Raw genomic sequence first — 22525 nt, forward strand, 5'->3', positions numbered from 1 at the left:
TTTGTTTTGAGATGACACTTTGAATTGTCAAGTAAATCTATTGTTTGATTGAAGGTACTTGACATTGGCAGGTAAATCTATTGTTTGTTTGGAGACACTTGAAATTGTCAGGTAAATCTATCTTTTGTTTGGAGATGACACTTGGAATGGTGAGGTAGATCTATTGTTTGTTTGGAGAAATTTTGAATGGTCAGGTAAATCTATTATTTCTTTAGAGATGAAACTTGCAATGGTCAGGTAAATATATAGAAAAAGAGACAATATTATTTATTAGAGCATTGAAAGTTTTATAAAAGTAATTTGTCTTCTTGAATCTTTACACCAAGCGGTAAAAACCAGATTAAAATGCTACAATACAGAGAACACTTTCATTCCTAATTTTGCATCATTGTTTTAAAATTTAAAAGCTTGGGAGACAAAAGTATCAATAATGTTAATAACTGCCTGTCACGAGTAGCAATACCAGATTTAGGAATGAAGTTTCAGAACCCGTAATAAAAAAGTGACGTTTCCATTTCAATATTGGTGACATAAGGACAAACTACCAGACAGATAGTCAAACGATGTAAGTCATAAGGCTTTTTAAGAAAACTTACATCCATACAAGGCATTCGGGAACCACTAAAAACTTGAGAGCATCCAGCATCATCAAAGGTCTGTGTTTGCAATGTTAATCTGGAAGGTGCAGATACTGTCTTCTTTAAACCGTATCTCATTCTCCCTCTTTTTCTTATCCTGCGTCGGAACCTCCTTTGTTCTTGAGGTTTAAACAATATTTTCATGCTAACACCTTTACTTTTGCCATTTCGTAGCGTTGTGCTGGTATTTTTTACCTCCCATGTTCCGCTATTATCAGTTTCCACTGTAGAAGGTGTCGCCTCCTCATTGTTCTGTTCAGGAAGTCTTGTTTCGACCTGTTCTGTTGTAGGCGGTGCAACTGTCCTGGCTTTTGTTTTCATACTTAATCTTTTATTAAACCTGTGTACACGTTGTCGATGACGAAATGCCTTGCGTTTCTCTTCCCTTCGTAATTCTTTCTCATATGCTGCATTTCTATGATAACCTCGTCTCCCAGCTATCAACATAAATGAGGTTAATATTCTGAATGTTGTACAATGGACACTGTATACAGTTAAGTGTTCTTTATGTCTTGTAGTTATGTTCTATTGGTTTGTTAAAGTTGTGTTTTATTAATTTTTTGTAGTTGTGTTTTATTGATTTTATATAACAGAGCACAGAAAATTTTAACAACAAAATGGGAATGTAACAAACAAACTTGAAGAAGTTCAAAATGGAATGATTTGTAAAATATAATTGGTTTGGTGTAGTCATGATATCATTGTGACTTTATCACTTCAAACATTAAATAAAATGTTTTTAACTCAAATGAAAACCAAACAAACCAACCTAGTTTAACACTTATAAAAAGGTTATCTTTTATTTTCCTATTTATTTATGCTTATAATATTGATGTGTTCTTAATTAATCAAATCCTTCACATCAAAACAATAATTCCATGAGACATGTTTAGGAGCAAGCATTTCATTTGTGTTGTGTTTGTATACCAGTACCTGATTTTCGTCTTGTTCTAGATTCTAAAACTTGTGGCTGGAAGTCAATAAATCCTCTACTATGTTTTGAGATCTGCAATCTTCTACGCATTCGCCTAATATTCATGGAACCTAATATGAATAATTATTACAATTAGTAACATATAACCTAATATGAATAAGTATTACAATTAGTAACATATAACCTAATATGAATAAGTATTACATTTAGTAACATATAACCTAATTTGAATAAATATTCTATTCATTTAAAATTTTCTGAATAAATTGACAATAAAAATATTTCAGGTTCTCAATCATATAGCTCTGTTCTGACTAATACACGACTTTAACCGTTTTGTTTTAAACAATGTCAAAAAATGGGTGCAAGTTCTTCTTGGTGTTTTCATCCGTTGTGGGAATATGCAAATAGAACGAATTCATGATGAAAATGCTAACAGCCAGATAGTCTTTGTTTCTTACCTGACATAGATCCAGGGACATTTCTTATTCTTCTTCTGATTTCATCAGCCTATAATATAAAGTTATGCAAATGATGAATTTCTTTTTGCCTTGTATTTAAAAAATATATAAAAAATTCAAGAATAGAAAATTAACGCAATTTAAAAATCTCCACAAAAAAGCCAAGCTTTGATCTTCTCTTTTGAATACACCAACAAGTCGAAAGCTAAAAAGTGGGCAGTGAAGATGAAGTATAAGGGTTCCTATTATAATAACCAATTATGCACATTGCACATTGTCAATCAGCTAGACTAGTTTAACTTTACTGGGGAAAATGGAGTGTGCATTACTATTATACTATTTCTATTGTAAAAGTAAACAAATGAAGAATGTGTCCATAGGACACAGATACCCCCCGCTTGTAAATGTACGGCTAATTATGCAATTTTTCGATTTACAAAGAGACAAAACTCGAGAACGGCGAAAGTGACGCCATCCAAATTCAAAGCTGGTCTGTGTTTGGTGGTAATAAGCATTGTGTATAAGTTTTCTAATATTTGGTTGAGGCAAACTAAAGTAAGAGTGCGGAAACGGCAAATATGTCTATTAATAAAGGGACATAACTCGAGAATTGTGAAAGTGACGCCACCAAAATTCAAACTTCATCTGGGTTTGGTGGTAAAAAGCATTATGTATAAGTTTCATAACATTTGGTTGAGTTGAGCCAAAAAGGCTAGAAAGGGCTTAAAATAAGATAAGTTGGTGAACAGGTCCTCTAGTAATTCATCTTCACTGTCCACTTCATACTTTCGACTAGTGCATTTTAAAAGGCCACAGTAGTTTACTGATATTTAAATCTCGTAAATTGTAGGGAGGAGACAAATCAAGGTAACAAACAAAAACTGAATGAATCGTATGGACTCCAAAAAGGGAACCTTATTTCTTTCTCGCAACTGAAAGTGTGGGATGATAGGGGCGGATCAAGGGCCCTAGCCCCTTTACCCCTTAGGTGACCGAAATTTGTTATTACTATATTTTCGTATTTTTCAGAAGGCTCTTCCGGTCCCTCTTTTTGAATTTTTTTTATTTGCCACTAGATTAGATAATTATCGTTGCTCTGTATGTTTCTAAATTAGTTCTAAACCTTGATAATTACACTTTTTCTAACTTTGAACATTCAGTTGTGTAAGCTTAAAACTTACATATCCTAGGAAACAATCAACATTACGAAACTTTAACCGTTCATTTTATATCAAAGGAAAACACCTACCTTCCTTTTAGTATTTGAGATAATTCTCAACTTTCTGTGGGTCTGTTTGATGTGTTGTTTTGGCTTAGGCCTCTGCAATTAGAGTAATGACAATCGTAGGTAAAACAGACACAACAGAAATACTTCATTATAATACCATGTACATGGAGAAATGATTTACAAACTAAGTCATTTTGTTTAGAACACGCGCAAAACAGACATGTTGTAAAAAATGAAAAAAAATCCAAAAAGCCTACTTTTTTCTATTTCATATGTCTACATAAAACTTAACAGATCCAGTCACCTTCTGCAGTCTTCAAATTCGAAAAGTGACAAGTATGTGCACTAGATTGTGTGCCCCTTTTTAGTAAACGAATATGGCTTCTATCGTTATCTTTTTGAAGAATATAACGCCTTTGAATCATGTTATTTTTTTTTTAAATATGGCCAATAATGAAAATATCTTCATAAAAGTGGAGGTCTATGACTGAAATTCTTGTAACACATCTGTTTTTGTTTTTCCGTTATGATTTTCTTCTTTTTGTTTTACAGTAAAATGACTGTCCTAACTTGAAAAAAGTTTTATTTAAAAGTGGGTGAACAAATATTAAGTTTATCTAATAAAATGTGTAGTATAAATAAATAAAATTGATAGTTCATTGCATTTAACGTGGTAGAAACCTTAATATACATGATGTATATGTACTTATTGTTTATGTATACCTTTCTAACGGTTTTGCCCTGATTATGGTCTTTTGATTCCCTAATTGGCATTTCAATAGCACTTTCCTTTCCAACATTTTTGTGGTCTGTCGTTTTCAAAGGACAATTGTTCTGTGGCGTTTTCGGTGAAAATTTGCTATGAACAGGTACTTTCATTGGACAATTGCTGTTGTCTCGAGTTTTCATTGGACAATTGTCATCTTCTGTACACTCGGTGGTGTTCTCTTTGAATTTTGCCTTGTTGGTGTGGAGGGCTAAATTTGACTTGATTGCCTTATATTTTGGATTTCCTCTTTTTAACATAAATTCTTCCTTGGACTTTAAATGAGACGATTCTTTAATACTTAATTCTGAAATGTCATTTTGATTCGTTACTATAGTTTCCACACGGAATACCTGTATAGGTTGCGGCGTTGGAATTGACACAAACTCTTTAATGTCCTGATTTGCTGTGCCTTTCTCTGACATAGGAATGTTTTTATCTTTTGGAGAATTACATCTACCGTGCACCATTGGTGCAACATTTGCAACAGGAATTCTCTTGTATGGTAATTTTGGTCTTTGAGGAAAACTTGATTGTGGCTGTATTGAATAATCCTGTTTTTCATTGTGATTGGTTGGTTTATCAGAAGAATGTTTTATCTGTATTTTCCTATTCGGGGATACTTTGTTTTGCTTTCGACGATTTCCTTGAGAACCTGCGATATCAAGAGTTGGCGGTTCTCCCATCAACGGCGACACTTTTGGTGCTGGTAACTTTTGTTGAGGACTTAAAGTCGGCATTTTAGGAGATTCAGGAGAAATAAAGGTAGTGCTTCTTATCGGCTCAGGTGGTTGTATAGATGGTTGTTCAGATGGATGTATAGATGGTTGTGGCTTTTGTTCTTCGAGAATGTGTTTCATAGATTCGTCGTTTCTAAAAGCATTCATGATTATATGTTTCTTGGAAAACGGTTTCGGTCTATTTTCTGATTTGTTCTCAGCAGTCTTTGGAATTGCTATTTCTAAAGGACTAGTAAATTCTGTTTCTGTAGAAACAGCTTTCTCACACCCATCAGTGTTTTTTGTTTCATTTCTACAAGAGTTGAGATCACAATTAGCTAATTTACTTTTTGACTCTATATTCTTCTCTTCAAACGTGTTTTTTTCTAGATTAAATAAACTATGCTTCAACTGATCTCGATTCCACAATCGTGGTCTGTTTTTAATGATTGTTTTGCTTTGAATGTCGTTTACTATTGAACCACTTGTGCCCATAATTATCGAACGACTTTGATTAGAACGCTGCATAATTGACGTTATCTCAAGACTGTCAATACCTGGAGAAGAGGTCAATTTGGACTGCGGTTGAATGGACGGTGATTTTCTATTTGAGATCATATTAGGAGAATTTGAAACATATCCACTTGGAGAATTTGAAACGTACCCACATCTTGGTGAAGATGAAGGGGTATAACTCGTACTAGATACACGACTGCTTTTCATTTCACCATTTCTGCGCACCTGCAGAGTTTCACGTGACATACTAGGACTATTGGCTGATGGATCACGTGATAATGGAATAATATAGTCCGAAGGTGACTGTAATACGTTCGTACTGTCTGGACTACAGCACTCCTGGGGATGCTTAAATTGCAACCCCCCTGACAATACACTCGGTCGACTATGATGACCCTGAAATGAAGGCGATCTTGAGGATATAGAAACACTACTAGGAGAATATGTCGCAACAGCTGCAGTGTTATGACGGACAAACCCATATGAATCAAGTTGAGAGCGGTTACCTAAATATTTCGATGAATTTAATAATGAAGCTGAATTTGAATTTGAAACGTTCTTTTGAACCTGAGACATCATTTGATAGTTGGTTGTCTCATGATTTTTACTTGCTGGTGAAATACCATGATTTTGAGATGAAACCTCTTGCCTCTGTGCATAATACTGCGGGTGTTCCCTATACATATTATGTTGCCGTTCTCTTGAATTATTCCCAGAGTAGTTTGAAAATTTTTGAGCTTCATGGATTTGTGTACTACTGGCCCTACGAACAGAGCTACCATAATGATGAGAAGACACTTTTGATATTTCATCAGGATATATTTGATTACTAGACGTCACGTATTGACGACTGATTGTTTGACTTGAATACCGCTGACGGACATCAGTTTGATCGGGGATAAACATTTTTTGTTGCACTGTTTGCACATTTTGCACATTTTTTGCAGAACTAAAACTGTGTTTCATATGCATTGAGTCTATATTTTGCATATGCTGTCGTGACGTAGTATGATAGTCTCGTTTATGGCGCACACTTTCAGGATGCATGAGATCTACTGTAGGAGTATACTGTTGGCATGCTTGCTTTTGCATACCCATGTTGTCAACAATCGCTTGCTGAACTAGCGATTGTCGGTCATGTGATCTATCGTGTGATCTACTCTGAGAAGGTAAGCACATTTTTTTGCCAATTTGTCCATACTGATTACAATGAAGTGTTGAATCTGCACATCGCTTACGTGTTTTCAACGATAAATCTAAAGGACTTTCCGCCTGTCTTGAGTGTTGCACTGTTGTTTTATTAAAAGTTGATAAATCTAGAGGATATCCGTTAGCAACAGCATTCTCCAGACTTTCATCACTCATTTCGTCGATTTCGAGTGGTGGCAGACGATTCGGTGGAGGAGGAGCAACTTTTGGTTGCCATACCTTCCCTCGAGCTACACCAGGGGGGTTCTGTGCTGTCCATTGTTCCTGTAAATTTGTAACAGTCGGTGTCCATTTTTGTCCATTCCAATCACACGATAACCCTGGCTGAATGTTATTGTTCATCTGAAATAAAAAATGGAACATGAAAAATTAGCATAATTAATGTTTCATATGTTTAAAGTCGAGTCGTGATAAAAAGGGATGTCGGATAAAAGCCCATTAAAAGAACTAACAACAGACATCTCGGGTTACCATGCAGTCTTTAAAAATGGACCATACAAGCACCCATATCGTAGGTTAAGTTGTTCAAACTATTAACTGTATACGAATTTGTCAGATAAAACGCATTATTTTTTTTTCATTCCCAATGTAGAAAATCGGAAAGTTGTTTAACGGTTTTCACCAAAAAAAAACAGTAGTAACTAAATTTTGGTGTAGCACCATAGTTCAATTCTGTAAATTATTTTTGCCATTATGGTATGTTTTATTATCACATCTGACATCATTATCATTGCTTAGTATGATCTACAATTGAGTATCGTAAATCACGCATTGATCATTTTGATGCGTTTATCTTAGGTTCCAAAAAAAAACCGAAATTTGACTTATAAACCCAATTACGATATAAAAAGAGAAACGGTCTAAATAATATACTTCATTAAGTATTGAACAATTCTACAATTATCTATAAGATGTATTTAAATTTGTAATTTCTTTATGTTTTTGTAAACTTACATCGAAAGACACAAACATTAATTAATTCGTATATTAAAACAATTAATATGGTTATTTCTTCTGCAATCGGCTACCTTTGTACAAATAAAAGGTGGAAATAATGTTTTGCTTTATTTCAGTAGGTTACGAACTAGTCGATAACCGCGAAATCATGGGCATGTTAATTGTATTGTGTTGATTTTCAAAATTCTTATTGTTAACTGAGAAGATTACATATAGTAATTTGCTATGGTCAAAGATTTTTTGCCACGTTCATATGATTGATTTCGTTCGTCAAAGAATCAATTTTATTAGGGTTACTCAAATTTTATTGCATTTTATAACAACATTGTGGGGCTATGTGATATGGTTATATGTGTGGGTTTTTTAACTCACGCCTTTCGTCAAGTGAGCGTGTGCTAATATATATGGCAAGAACGCGATAAGTTAAAAAGTTGGGGTGCACCTTTTAATGGACGTACATGTATATGGAGCAAGACGTGTCACAATGCTCATAAAACATATATCTGAAAAATCAATAGCAGAATGTCTGAGTGAATTGGGACAAAAATTTCCTAAAAACCAAATTGTTTCAGATCTGTCAGTTTATGATTTGTACGTGTAGAACTCCTAAATAGTGGGATGTTGTAATTACATTATAAACAAGTTTTGATATGATATGATTAGACATGTATGCAATTAACTGCGGATACACTTTCATAAACATTTACGTAAAGGTAAATAATACATGTATTAACGTGTAGTAATTTATCTCATGTGGCACACGTCATCATAAAATTCCAATGTTATATTATATTATCATATCTAATACTGGTTTTCATTTGTATACGTTTATATAAATACGTGTTGCATTTAAAAGATTGTATATTAAGACAACTATTTCCGGAGTTCATCTATTCGTACGAACCCCCCTTTGAAAACAAATAAGCAGTATTAAAGTCGATGTTCTGTTTGAACTGTGACTATTAAAAGTTGAGATTCTGTTTGTCGCGAGTCGATGTAACACCCTCTTGAAAATTCCTGGCTACAGCCCTGTCTATGACTACCACATGTACATGTTTATAGCATTGGAAAGATTGTCAACTAACTAACAACTATTTCTCATCTATGACTACAACATGTACATGCTAGCATTGAAAAAACTTTGACCATCCTATGAAAACATTAAATTCAATACGAAAAATAGGATATCAACATATAATACTGATTAAAAGATCCATATTGATCATGTTGCTTTTGAATCTACATTTATACATCTTTTCGATTTGTCTTTTATGTCTGAGTGTATCTGTTTCAAGCTAGAAAGGTGTTTCGAAGACAATTGATTTACCAAGCCAAGGGTGTATAAATACGAAGACTTAAATATCTGAAGCCAAGGGTGTATAAATACGAAGAAACATTAGGAGCTATAGGACTAAATGAGACATAAACGGAATAGCCAAATTACTCTACGGTTATCTTTATCCGAGGGAGTTGGAACCTTAGTTTCTAAAATAATGTCTTAATTTATGAATGGGAATTTTTAGATAAGTATCTGTTCATGTCAGAAGCGAAGCACTGGCTACTGAGCTGATGATATTAACCTCGTTTACTCTAAAGCGACGGTTAAATAGACACAAAACAACAACAAAAGTACAAAACAAAACAACTATAAACACTATCGAGGAAAAGAATGCTTGTGTTTAACCCCGATACATTATTAATATGCCTGTCTCAAGCCCGGAGCCTGAAATCTAGTGTTTTTTCGTTGGTTGCTGTCTGTCGTAGTTGCTTGTCGTTTATTATTTTAGCATACGTAAATCCGTTTTGTTTTTCTCTCTTTTAACTTGATTCTCATTTGGTTATCTGTGAGCTTTTAATAGCTTACTACATGTATAAATACTAATTGCTCATTACCGACAGTGACCTGTAATTGTTCAGGTTTTTGGTGGATAGCTGTCCCATTAATTGACAACCATACAATATCTCCTACTTTTTACACTGAAAGCAAACTCAAACTGTTTATCTGGTGATATGAAGTAATGTCGTCCTCAACTCGTATATCGGTGTCCGTACTTATGTAATACAGCAATGTCAAAAATAGTGCAGTAGGGACCGAGTGCAATGTCCAAAAGTACTTACCTCATTATATATGATTAAAAACAGCTGACAACAATAGATACAATCTGCACGTTTAAACTGTTATATTGAGCTATTCATTTGAAATGTCATATAACCAGAAGTAGATAGGCAAATGACGTCTTAATGTAAGGCGTTTATTTTTGCTTACGCATACCAGTTTTAAAAATTAATGAAAAACTAACGTACTTTGGGCCTACGATCTTTTCTCCCTTAATCATTCAAACAGAATATTCATATATCATGATCCGTAAATAAATAAATTATAAATAGACAATACACCCCTGATATTATGTTGATATATAACCCGGAGATACAAATGATCCAGCTGTGGGATATGTCTTTTTCCTAATAACAACGTAATTTTGTCGTTTTTGTAATTTTGAACTAGCCATAGTGTTCTACCACACGTTACATTGGTTGTTTTTGTAGTTTTGTACTAGCCATAATATTCTACCACACGTGTCATTTGTCATTTTTGTAATCTTGCACTAGCCATAGTATTCTACTACACATGCCATTTGTCGTTTTTGTAATTTTGTACTAGCCATAGTATTCTACCACACGTGTCATTTGTCATTTTTGTAATTTAATACTAGCCATAATAAAGTACCACACGTGTCATTTGCCATTTTTGTAATCTTGTACTAGCCATAGTATTCTACTACACATGCCATTTGTCGTTTTTGTAATTTTGTATAGCCATAGTATTCCACCACACGTGCCATTTTTCGTTTTTGTAATTTTGTATCACCCATAGTATTCGACCAAATGTGTCATTTGTCGTTTTTGGAATTTTGTACTAACCATATATTCTACCACACGTTTCATTTGTCGCTTATGTAATGTTGTACTATAGCCATAATATTCTACCACACGTGTCATTTGTCGTATGTGTAATGTTGTACTAGCGATAATATTCTACCACATGTGTCATGAGTCATTTTTGTAATTTTGTACTAGCCATAGTTTCTACCACACGTGTCTTTTGTCATTTTGTAATTTTGTACAAGCGATAATATTCTACCACATGTGTCATTTGTCGTTTTTGTAATTTCATACTAGCCATAGTATTCAACTAAACGTGTCATTTGTCGTTTTTGTAATTTTGTGCTAGCCATAATATTCTACCCCACGTATTTTTTGGTTTATCGAGATTGTCCTTCATTTTGATACCAGTCACAACATTGAAATAATTTATCATAAGTTAACGCACAGACCCAGCTGAAGGTGTTAGCCCGTCGTACAACCACAAATCAAAAACCAAATTTCCGTCGGAAAACCCGGTAAATAAAAGGAGATGAAAAGTAAACGTTAAAAAGACAATAATCCAAAACTACAAATAATCAAAACGACATCAAAATGTCAACATATGGTCGTCAACAACATATGGTTTGCGGTTCACTCAGGCAATCAAAATTCCGCACATTTTCTTCAATCCATCAACGGCTGTAATATTTGTAAGCCGTTCAGCGACTATGCACAATATTATAATATACCTTTCTACAATGATTTTTTTGTCAGTACCAGTTAAAGCTCTAGGTAATGAAAGGCGCCAATAGACGTTAAAGAAACTACGGAGTAGTTGACAAATCGCCTTCAGAAAAGGCGCCAATCGACATAAAAGAATCTACGGAATAGTTTACAATCGTCTCAGGAAAGGCGCCAATAGACGAAAAAGAAACTACGAATAGTTAATAATCGTCTTCAGAAAGGTTCTAATAGACAAAAACGAAACTACGGAATAGTTAACAATTGTCCCAGGGAAAGGCGCCAATAGACGAAAAAGAAACTACGAAATTAGTTAATAATCGTCTTCAAAAAGGCCCCAAAAGACAAAAAAGAAACAAACGGAATAGTTATATACAACAATCGTCTCAGGAAAAGCGCAATAGACGAAAAAGAAACTACATAATAGTTAACAATCGTCTTCCGAAAAGGCGCCAATCGACATAAAAGAATCTACGGAATAGTTAACAATCGTCTCAGGAAAGGCGACAATAGACGATAAAGAAACTACGAAATAGTTAATAATCGTCTTCAGAAAGGCGCCAATAGATGAAAAAGAAACTACGAAATTAGTTAATAATCGTCTTCAAAAAGGCCCCAAAAGACAAAAAAGAAACTACGAAACAGTTAACAATCAACTTCAGAAAGGCGCCAAAAGACTAAACAGAAACTACAGAATGGTTAACTATCATCTTTGGAAAGGCAACAATAGACGAAAAATAAACTACATAATAGTTAACAATCATCTTTGGAAAGGCGACAATAGACGAAAAAAGAATCTACGGAATAGTTAACAGTCATCTTTGGAAAGGCGACAATAGACGAAAAAAGAATCTACGGAATAGTTAACAACCATCTTTGGAAAGGCGACAATAGACGAAAAAAGAATCTACGGAATAGTTAACAATCATCTTTGGAAAGGCACCAATGGACGAAAAGGAATCTACGGAATAGTTAACAATCATCTTTGGAAAGGCGACAATAGACGAAAAAGAATCTACGGAATAGTTAACAATCATCTTTGGAAAGGCGACAATAGACGAAAAAGAAACTACGGAATAGTTAACAATCATCTTTGGAAAGGCGACAATAGACGAAAAGGAATCTACGGAATAGTTAACAATCATCTTTGGAAAGGCGACAATAGACGAAAAAGAAACTACGGAATAGTTAACAATCATCTTTGGAAAGGCGACAATAGACGAAAAGGAATCTACGGAATAGTTAACAATCATCTTTGGAAAGGCGACAATAGACGAAAAGGATCTACGGAATAGTTAACAATCATCTTTGGAAAGGCGACAATAGACGAAAAAGAATCTACGGAATAGTTAACAATCATCTTTGGAAAGGCGCCGATGGACGAAAAGAATCTACGGAATAGTTAACAATCATCTTTGGAAAGGCGACAATAGACGAAAAGGAAACTACGGAATAGTTAACAATCATCTTTGGAAAGGCGACAATAGACGAAAAGGAATCTACGGAATAGTTAATAATCATGGTCAGAAAGAATACTGTATACTGTGAATATTACAGAAATATGTTTAGAACTTATATCGACCGGTACATTTCATCTCAGCATTCTGATTAACTTACAAGATAGAAATTGTGAGCACAAAAAAATCCAAAATAATAAAAAATGGTTCTCGAATTCCAGAGACAATACAATATCATAAAAAATAACCATATAAACCAAGCATTCGATCACTAGTTCGATTTTATTCTGCGAATTGTTTTCATTGTTTCTAAAAGAATAGAGTACTAATCATTTTTGGACCCTTTATAGCTTGCTGTTCGGTGTGAGCCAAGGCTCCGTGTTGAAGGCCGTACTTTAACCTATAATGGTTTACTTTTACAAATTGTGACTTGGACGGAGAGTTGTCTCATTGGCACTCATACCACATCTTCTTATATCTACTATATAGATTATTTCTATATAGTTTCATATAGAGGTTGTAAAGCTTTGATGGAAAACACAATTTGAATAAAGCAATTCGATCAAAATGTAAGTACGGTCAACCTACAATGTTTTCTAATGAAATTACAATAAGAAGATAAAAGTGTCAGTCATTTTATAAAAAAATAGCTTAATTTAAATCAGAGAATATATATCTTAAATTTAATGTAACATTGAAGGAGCGTGATGGATGGTAATGGTTGTACACCCATTCGATAGCGTATGTGATATATACCACAAACAAAAGAATATACTGTATATAAATAATATCAATTATGTCGTTATATCAAAGAGAAGTACGAACCACTGTGAAAGCAGTAATTACACGCTTACAAACAAAAAATACACACTTACAACCCATAGATACACACTTACCTTCAAAGCTCAGATAAAGTAATTTGAAACAAACATGTTGAGAATGAAATCGATTTGCCACACTAATGTTTAACTCGAGTAGATACAGTCTGTTGACGTCATTAAAGGGCAGTGCACTATACACACACATAAACTTCCTTATATAAGAAATGATGCATTAATAAACGCCTTTCTTTTTCTGTGTACCAACAGAGCAACAAAAACAAAAATATTCTATGAAAAACAGTAAACTATGAATTAAGGTCTGATAGTTAAGCACAGTTACTTAGGTGCTACATATATAATTCACAAATATATGTACGTGTTTATAATCGATTGAAAGAAAACAAAAAATCTATAAATATTGAAATTAGCTTTAGTTTAACACTATCGTGACTATGGCTCACATTTACGATTGCCTTTTTTTCGCGGCCTATTTTCAAAAAAGTGAAGAACCTTGATTAATTGATCGATTGCTGAGTCTATATAAGAGTAAGTAGTAGTGACTGATTAGACAATCGGTTGGTGAATTCAATTTATTTTCAATGCATGAAATGTTTACCACCCGTCTGAATGTTGATTAATTTAAAGATAGCTTACAATATAGAAAAGGTACAGAAGAATTAGAGCAGACTATCAGACAGTCCCATGGCCAAAGAAAAAAGAGGTCGAGAAAATCCTAATCAACTTAATACTGAAAAACACTTATTCAACCAAAAACCGAGGGAGTAAATGTTCTCTGGAGACCCCAAAAGTTGACGCGGGTAAAGAAATGTGGTCATCTTTGTACTTCGTAAAATCCTTCGAGGCGTTCGTTTGGCAACGCGATATGTATAAATTAGAAGGCACGTACGGTCGGATCTATGTGGACGTTAAATTCGATGACCCATGTATAGATTGAATCCATGCTCTTTGTACGTTAAAAACATCGAAAAAATTATCTGTTGAGTCTGTTGGCGGCCTGTTGAAAGGCAATAATGTCTACCCCATATCCAACATACCCTTATTTTCCAGTGACAGTCTAATTTTTCCGCATTTCATCCCGTTAACTCTACCTTGCAGAACTTCCTCTTGACTTAATTTGTGTTCTTTGTTAATTTGTTTTTGTTTTGAATATTCAATATTACATATGGTGTAGCAGTCTTTTTTATTCATATGTTATTACGATCACGTGATTCAAGGGTATACTCCATGTATCTGAAGCCTTGTTTCTATCTTTAAGTATATGGACGCTATATTTCTATGTATACGTAGATATATATTGACGGTCAATATTAAAAATCTTGCAAAATACAATGTAAAATACATAGAAAGAACAATGAAGTCCATTTCCATAATACACTATTTACATATGTAATATAATAATTAAGGACTTTAAGCCAGTCAACACGTTATATATATGGACCTGTTATTGTATGTTGACACTAGGACTTCTTCTTCGGTCAATATAATCTTAGACTAAACAGGTCCATCGACCTCGTCAAAAGTGCATAATTGATAATTGTACGTTAAGCATGCAACAATCAGCATATCATGTTCTCTAAAGATGGTAAGCAGTGTCTTCTCAACTAATGGCACCTGTGGTGCTGTTTTCAACAGGAACAGTCAGTTGTAAGTACAATGTAAATGTATGTGTTGTGGCCATGGGAAATTGGACAAAACTGCGTGGTCATCGTAAAACAAATATTCCGTTCGAAAAAGATTACTTCAGCTTTACCAAACGTTGATTAAATGTATTAATTTTGTAAGCAGCAACTCTCTATAAAGGAAATCCTGACAAGAAACACAAGCTCTGAAATGTTGTTTCAACTGCATAGCTGATATCTACTACATAAGTAGCTGGTACTGTTGGGACTACATAAAAAGGAAACATTTACTATCGGAAAATCAACAAATTAACAACAAAATGACATCTCAGGGCTGTCAACAATATCCAAGTTTAAGGTTATACTTTATGTCAACACTATAATTTGCCCCTCTATACACAAGTTGCGAACAAAATGCATTTAATACCAACGATGTGCCATCAATACAGAAGTCTGCCAAGCACAAATGTATAACAATAACACGTAACAACCAATGACACGATCTCTGACTTATTTATTCTAAGTAGCTCAAGTATTACGGATTTTAGGTTCGCAGAATATTTTATACTCAATTCTTCGTAGCATTTATCGACAAAAAGAAGAAATCTGCATCGTGTTCATTTTCACATAAATGCAACAACGCACGAATCTCTCTTTATATTTACTCAATTGTGAATTTTATCGTTCGTAATGAAGTTTATCCACTAATGCACTGTCGAGTTTTGTGTTAATATGCCTTCAAACACATGAAATAAAAAAATGTATAGTTTAGTTCGTACACAAAATGATATCAATTCAAGAATGCACGCATTGTCGTGCTTAGTACACCCCAATCGTAATTCAAAGTGTGGAAAAACAATAGATAGGTGTCGGACATATCTTAAAAGCTCACACACGTCATAACTTATTACTGTTGAGCTGCTGACAAAATATCAAGTCATTTCTGTTTATTATATAAGTAGTATTGAAGAATTTTTGACGAACATTTTTACGTTCATCTAACTTACATGTATTGACAAATTAAAAGAATCGACAAACAAAATAAGTATCTGACAGATCCAAAAAGTGCTACACCACATTACAACTTAACACTGTCAAGCAGCTGGTCACCAAATATAAAGTAATTCTGAAGAGCAGTTTCTGGGAAAAGTGTGAAAAAAGTATTTGTTGGACGAACTGACTGACGAACGAACACGACTATTGAAATATAGCCCAACTTGTAGACTGATAAGATACCAAGGGGCGATCAAAAACCATACATGGCCCAAAAACAATAGCCAAACAATACTCTCTATAGAAAACATCTGATTGAGCAACATGAATGTAAGTAAAATACGTGGTTAACTAGGGATGTACAATGTATCACGCCAAGTAAAATACGTGGTTAACTAGGGACGCTTCACGTTAAGTAAAATACGTGGTAAACTAGGGACGTATCACGTCAAGTAAAATACGTGGTAAACTAGGGACGCATCACGCCAAGTAAAATACGTGGTAAACTAGGGACGCATCACGCCAAGTAAAATACGTGGTAAACTAGGGACGCATCACGTCAAGTAAAATACGTGGTAAACTAGGGACGTATCACGTCAAGTAAAATACGTGGTAAACTAGGGACGCATCACGCCAAGTAAAATACGTGGTAAACTAGGGACGCATCACGCCAAGTAAAATACGTGGTAAACTAGGGACGCATCACGCCAAGTAAAATACGTGGTAAACTAGGGACGCATCACGTCAGGTAAAATACGTGGTGAACTAGGGACACATCACGTCAAGTAAAATACATGGTAAACTAGGGACGCATCACGTCAAGTAAAATACGTGGTAAACTAGGGACGCATCAAGTCAAATAAAATACGTGGTAGACTAGGGACGCATCACGTCAAGTAAAATACGTGGTAAACTAGGGACGCATCAAGTTAAGTAAAATACGTGGTAAACTAGGGACGCATCACGCCAAGTAAAATACGTGGTAAACTAGGGACGCATCACGTCAAATATTTACATTTTGTATCAGTTTCATACAACTTGAAAAAATGATTGTGTAAACACTGACCACGTAGTGCTGTTAGAAACTTTCATGTCTTCTGTTAACCAGGAATTATTTTGAAATATGTACCACGCGATCGACAGATCCATCTGCCGTAGTTAAATCGATATTTATTACCTTTACTTTAACAACGAACCTGATGGGGGCTATTTCAGAAGAAAACAAGATTTATTTACTTATCATGCTTATAACAATATAGTTTTATTGTCAGGGTTGGTTACACTTGTATCCAGAACAAATATTATATATATATAAATAAAATATATTACAGGCGAAACTACTCGCTACATCTACGGTAACGTTATTGTAGGCGTAGCGAAACTGGCCGAGTACTTGCGATTGAAATAGTTCAGTGAAGATAGACATGTGATGGTGGCGGTTTAACGTCCAGTGGCAAATTAAATGCATATAATTATGATATATGCTATATAAATATAATCAGGACGAGAACATGTTTAAATGTGATATGAATATAATACCTACTATGTACTAGACCGACAGGATGAGCCGGATTGTTAACGTGCTAGCTCACAAAATAACTGTCTGCATGCAGGAAGACATTTCACCCTACCCGGACATATTATTCTGACTATCTGCCGATCAGTCTTTGCTTATACTCATAAAATGCCGCGTGCTTCTAGCAAAGAAACACCAAATATTAATTTTCAAGTTTTTGGTTGACCAAGCCGGGGATCGAATCCTAAACCTCCCGCTCTCGACGATACAGAGTGAATACTGATATGAAAAAAGTAAAATAACAAAAATACAGAACCCCAAGGAAAATTCAAAATGGAAAGTCCCTTATCAAATGGAAAAATCAAAAGCTCTAACACATCAAACGAATAGAAAACAACTGTCATATTCCTGACTTGGTACAGGTATTTCCTTATGTAAGAAAATGGATGATTAAATCTGGTTGTATAGCTAGCTAAACCTCTCACTGAACTGAAGTTAGTTGGTTGCGTATTGCAGCAAATCGGTGGCATTCCGTGAGCTAGATGTAGTTTAAGAGTTGATGCAGGATTAAGGAAATATAAAACAAACAAAAAATTTACTTATTTGTAGATCTTGTCTTAATTGCTGATCATTTTTGCTATTTAAAGTGTCTATCTTTTATAGTTTTCAAGATCGTAGGCAAAAACGTAGAATATTGGTAAAATCGTCATTAAAGAGCAAGTACTCCTACAAGGAGTCGACTGATGATTTCCGATATTTGTTTTATTTGTATATCAAGTCTTGCTGATATTTTTGCTTAATTATGTTTCTAGCTATCTATTATAGTTTTTCAGATATTAGACATATTTTTAAACTAGATACCCTAATGATGATTGTGGCCAAGTTTGGTTAAATTCGGCCCAGTAGTTTCAGAGAAGATTTTTGTAAAAGTCAACGACGACAGACGACGGCGACGGACGACGGACGCCAAGTGATGAGAAAGGCTTACTTGACCTTTTAGGCCAGGTGAGCTAAAAAGTTGTGAATAAAACAAGCTATGTTGTTAAAGTCCGGCTAACAAATTATTCAAATAAAAAGCGAGTTTGTCAATTTTTGTACCGATTGCCCAATACATTGAAAAATAAAACGAGTTTGTCAATATAGTTCAGATTCACGGTTAAAACACACTACTGCTCTTTGGTCGGGTTGTTGTCTCTTTGACACATTCCATTCTCAATTTTTCTGTTTGCAACTACGTTTATAATGATGCCAAATTGCAGTTTTAGCGCCGTTCCGTTGCTTCGGTCCATAAACATATGGCCCGGAGTGTAATGTTATATGTGTTGATAAAAAATTGTAACAAGTGAGATGCATAAAACAGTAAATTGAGGAAGCGTAACACAATTTGTCTCAATTGAATACCTACATACTGGCGACTTCCTTACGTAAAACAATTAATCCCTTCTCTGTATGTTGAATTAGTGTAGACATAATTGTCTACTGTAAGTTTGTAAAAACCAAAACAAATAAATTGACATTTCAGATTTAGTAAAGGACCTTTAAGTTAGATATGACATTATCTGTGTTATTAGATAATGTGGTGAATAGTCAAATATCAAAGTATTGATTCCAATTACACAAAATTATCGCAGAACAATAAGAATCAAATTATTTATCGAGTCGCATTTAGTATCTCTTTGTATAGATACAAGCACTAATTTATATATCCCACTTCTGAATATATAAACCCACTTGATATCCCCGAGGACTTAATATCTGTAAGCACTTATAGTATCCAAGCACTTAATATCTGTAAGTATTTGGTGTATTCAAGCACAAGATATCTCTAAGCACTTAATATCTCTAAGCACTTGGTGTATCCAAGCACCTAATATCTCTAAGCACTTTTTGTATACAGGCACTAGATATATCTCTATGCACTTGGTATATCCATAGATGTATAAACCCACGGGTTTATACATCTATGATATATCCAATCACTAGTAATACCTTTAAGTATTTGGTATATCTCTAAACACTTGGTGTATCCAATCACTAGATATAATATCTCTAAGCACAGGGTATATCCAAGCACTATATATATCTCTAAGCACTTGGTATTTCTCCAAACACTTGGTGTATCCAAGCAATATATATATGTGTAGGCACTTGGTATATCCAAGCACTAGATATAATATCTCTACGCACTTGGTATATCCAAGCACTAAATATGTCTCCAACCACTTGATGTTACCCTGCACTTGAAATTTCCCACCGCATTATATCTACCAATACTTGATATCGCACAGCAGTTGGTATATATCTACATGCACTTGATATCTCCCAGCGCTTGGTACATGTTACTCCTAGCACTGATCTAATAATTGCTCATTGCGATAATGCTGTGTAATGAGCAATCAAAATGACAAACTGAATACTTTGCGTTTGAAATTAAAACCTACCATGTAGTTCATACGAAGCAAATCATTAATTGGTCGATTGGTATTTGGTTAACGTATCTATACAGGGCCAAGTATGGCAAGCCGTTTTACTATTTATTCTAACTTCAAGATATCTCATATAATGTATAAAGTTTATTAGATATCTTGAAGTTAGAATAAATAGTAAAACGGCTTGCCAAAGGGCAAATATTGTATTCGTATTCAATATATTTAAATGGTTCTGCAAAATGGATTGACTGGTTTGGCGGACAGGAAATTTGGCAGACCACTGAAAAAAGAGGGTATGGGTAAGAATAGTTCATTGAAACATACTTCCTGTGGACCTCTAAGTTAAAGAGTTGTGCTATGGGTTCTTTAATGTGAAAAACAGGCCGAGATAGAGAGCGTGGTACTTTCCCTAGAATAGGCATCAGATTCAACGTTTCCCATTCCGTCTGGACCTGGTTGCGTATTTATTCATCCCACAGAGCCAAACGGACATCTTCATTCCTCAGTTGGAGACACTGGTTCCAATTTCTATACCCTTATGTGCCCGCGGGGTTCATCCGTATACAGACATTACAGGATGAGGGTTTACATATGAATGATAACTACGATACAATACAAGTTAACTCAAATAGTAGATGTTACCGGCGTACATCGCACGGTCTTTACCAAGGGCAATAGTCCATCTTTACGATTAAATTCAACAGACAACAAATATCGTATACTTTAAATATTTGTCATTTGTTTTCCTTCTGTCCATCCTAAAGATTGATAATGCCTTTGGTATTTTGGTATCTTTCGCCTCTCTTTTATATAGTTTTATGATGACCAAAAAAAAGCTCACTTTCCTCTTTTTGTTTACAGGTTATATAATTCAAATTTCTGTATGAGGACACTGTTGCCCTGTCGGTGTTTAACCATTTTTTACTTGAGTGGGTAATTGTTATAACATTACATTAGTATTGAACGTAAAGATTTTTACTTGAGTGGGTAATTGCAATAACATTATACATTTTTGAACGTGAAGACCTTTTTAAAAATTGAATAAAAGTACGTTTATTTTCTCGTATATGCCACGACAGTTATAAACACGATATAGTTTCGCGCACTAAACAAATACCCATGACAAAAATATATTGCAATAGTTTCACCATTACCTTTTCGATTCATATATATGTATGAGATAGGGCATTACCTTTGCTCGTAATAATTCTCTTATAACCAACTTGTAATAACTAACCCGACGAAGTTAGTACACTGACCTAGACACGGACAATGACCTACTTCTCTGTTAAATTAATTTGCTGTGCCTACGACGATATTGATCTTGTGTCAGAGAGAAAGTTAATTTTCTTCAGTGTCAATTAATTTGTTTATTGTAGCTTTATGGAATCCCGATAATACATTGGTACTGGCACCCTGCCTGGTTGTATATTGGCACCCTGGCTGGTTGTATCATATGTTTGTACACTTTGAATTTACTTCCGCAAGTAACGCTTTAGTCGCATTTGACTAGCACAGGAAAATGGGACAGTAGTATTATCTAAATGTCCAGGGACAAAACAATTCTCGCCTATAATCCATTTACCTACATACGTGCAGTTTAGAGTACATGTACACTTATCATGTTTATTTAATAACACAATCTCTTACATACGAATTACGATGGTGTCTGTTAGTTTTGTATAGCTTAGTCGTGAAATAATATACATTATTTTTACTTTCGCTGAACAACTGTGTTTTTTTTAAACTAAACATTTCTGCATTTGGGATATATATATTAAAAAAAGGTATTTTCATAGATTATATACACGTGTCATTATTTATGTGAAAATCATTACATTATAGATGTACATGTATACACATTTGTGTAACTACATATAAACGATAAAGATTAAAACTTACTGTAAAATTGACGTTGATATGTTGTTTATTATGCACAATACATTGTGATCAAACACACGTGTCTAGATTTAATCCTTGAACAAATACACAAAGGACGTACATATCCAGCCGACATTTTTGTTACGGTTGTAAACACAAATCCCAAAGTTAACTGTTCCGCATGGCTTTACATTTCACGCTGAGCCGTGTTTCAATTTCGTAAATAACTGTTTTATATCACGATTATGACATATTGGGTGCAAGAATGTCGGTTAAAGACACAGATATCGATTAGTAAATAAAACTACGTATTCAGTGCTATTTATACTGACAGAAAAACGTCATTGGAAAGATTGGCTGAAAGAGAGATCTCTTTAATAATTGTTGTTACGCAGTAAATTACATGCGATTAAATTACACTTATATTTATGTACATGACTAGGAGATATTAAAAACGTAGATTATCACTGTACGGATTGTGATATAACAAATCATAAACGGTATAACTCTGACTGTAATAGATTGTTTATTGTATCGGCCTTTTTATATACTTTCTTTTATAGATGTGTGCATATTGACACTATTATGTATAATTAAATCCAACAATTTTATTGTCAACTAAATGACCCCGAAGAACATATATTAAAACTAAGGAATATTTTGGGTTTCAGGCAGAAATGTGTTTAATTTGAATTATATTATTTTTTGGTTCCGGAATAGTTTGCCAACTTCCAATATGATTATTAAAGAATCC

At 34.3% G+C, this 22525-nt stretch overlaps 1 protein-coding gene across 2 annotated transcripts in view; it reads right to left on the bottom strand.

Annotated features, from left to right (window-relative positions):
* LOC127737474 (uncharacterized) overlaps positions 1-22134 on the bottom strand; it is a 43661-nt gene extending 21527 nt beyond the window's left edge. Inside the window, exons 1-6 of one of the 2 annotated variants that reach the window (XM_052248186.1) lie at positions 21793-22134; positions 3985-6813; positions 3283-3354; positions 2034-2082; positions 1572-1682; positions 597-1075 (exon numbers count right to left, since the gene is read on the bottom strand). In XM_052248186.1, the coding sequence (XP_052104146.1) occupies positions 597-1075; positions 1572-1682; positions 2034-2082; positions 3283-3354; positions 3985-6813 (3540 nt within the window). In that variant the 5' untranslated portion in view covers positions 21793-22134. Of the gene's footprint in view, positions 1-596; positions 1076-1571; positions 1683-2033; positions 2083-3282; positions 3355-3984; positions 6814-13387; positions 13507-21792 lie in introns of those variants that run through there. The other variant, XM_052248187.1, reaches the window with a different exon arrangement.
* Between the last annotated feature and the right edge of the window lie 391 nt (positions 22135-22525).

This window comes from Mytilus californianus, unplaced genomic scaffold (assembly GCF_021869535.1).
Source record: "Mytilus californianus isolate M0D057914Y unplaced genomic scaffold, xbMytCali1.0.p SCAF_4, whole genome shotgun sequence".
Classification (NCBI taxonomy): Eukaryota; Metazoa; Mollusca; class Bivalvia; order Mytilida; family Mytilidae; genus Mytilus; species Mytilus californianus.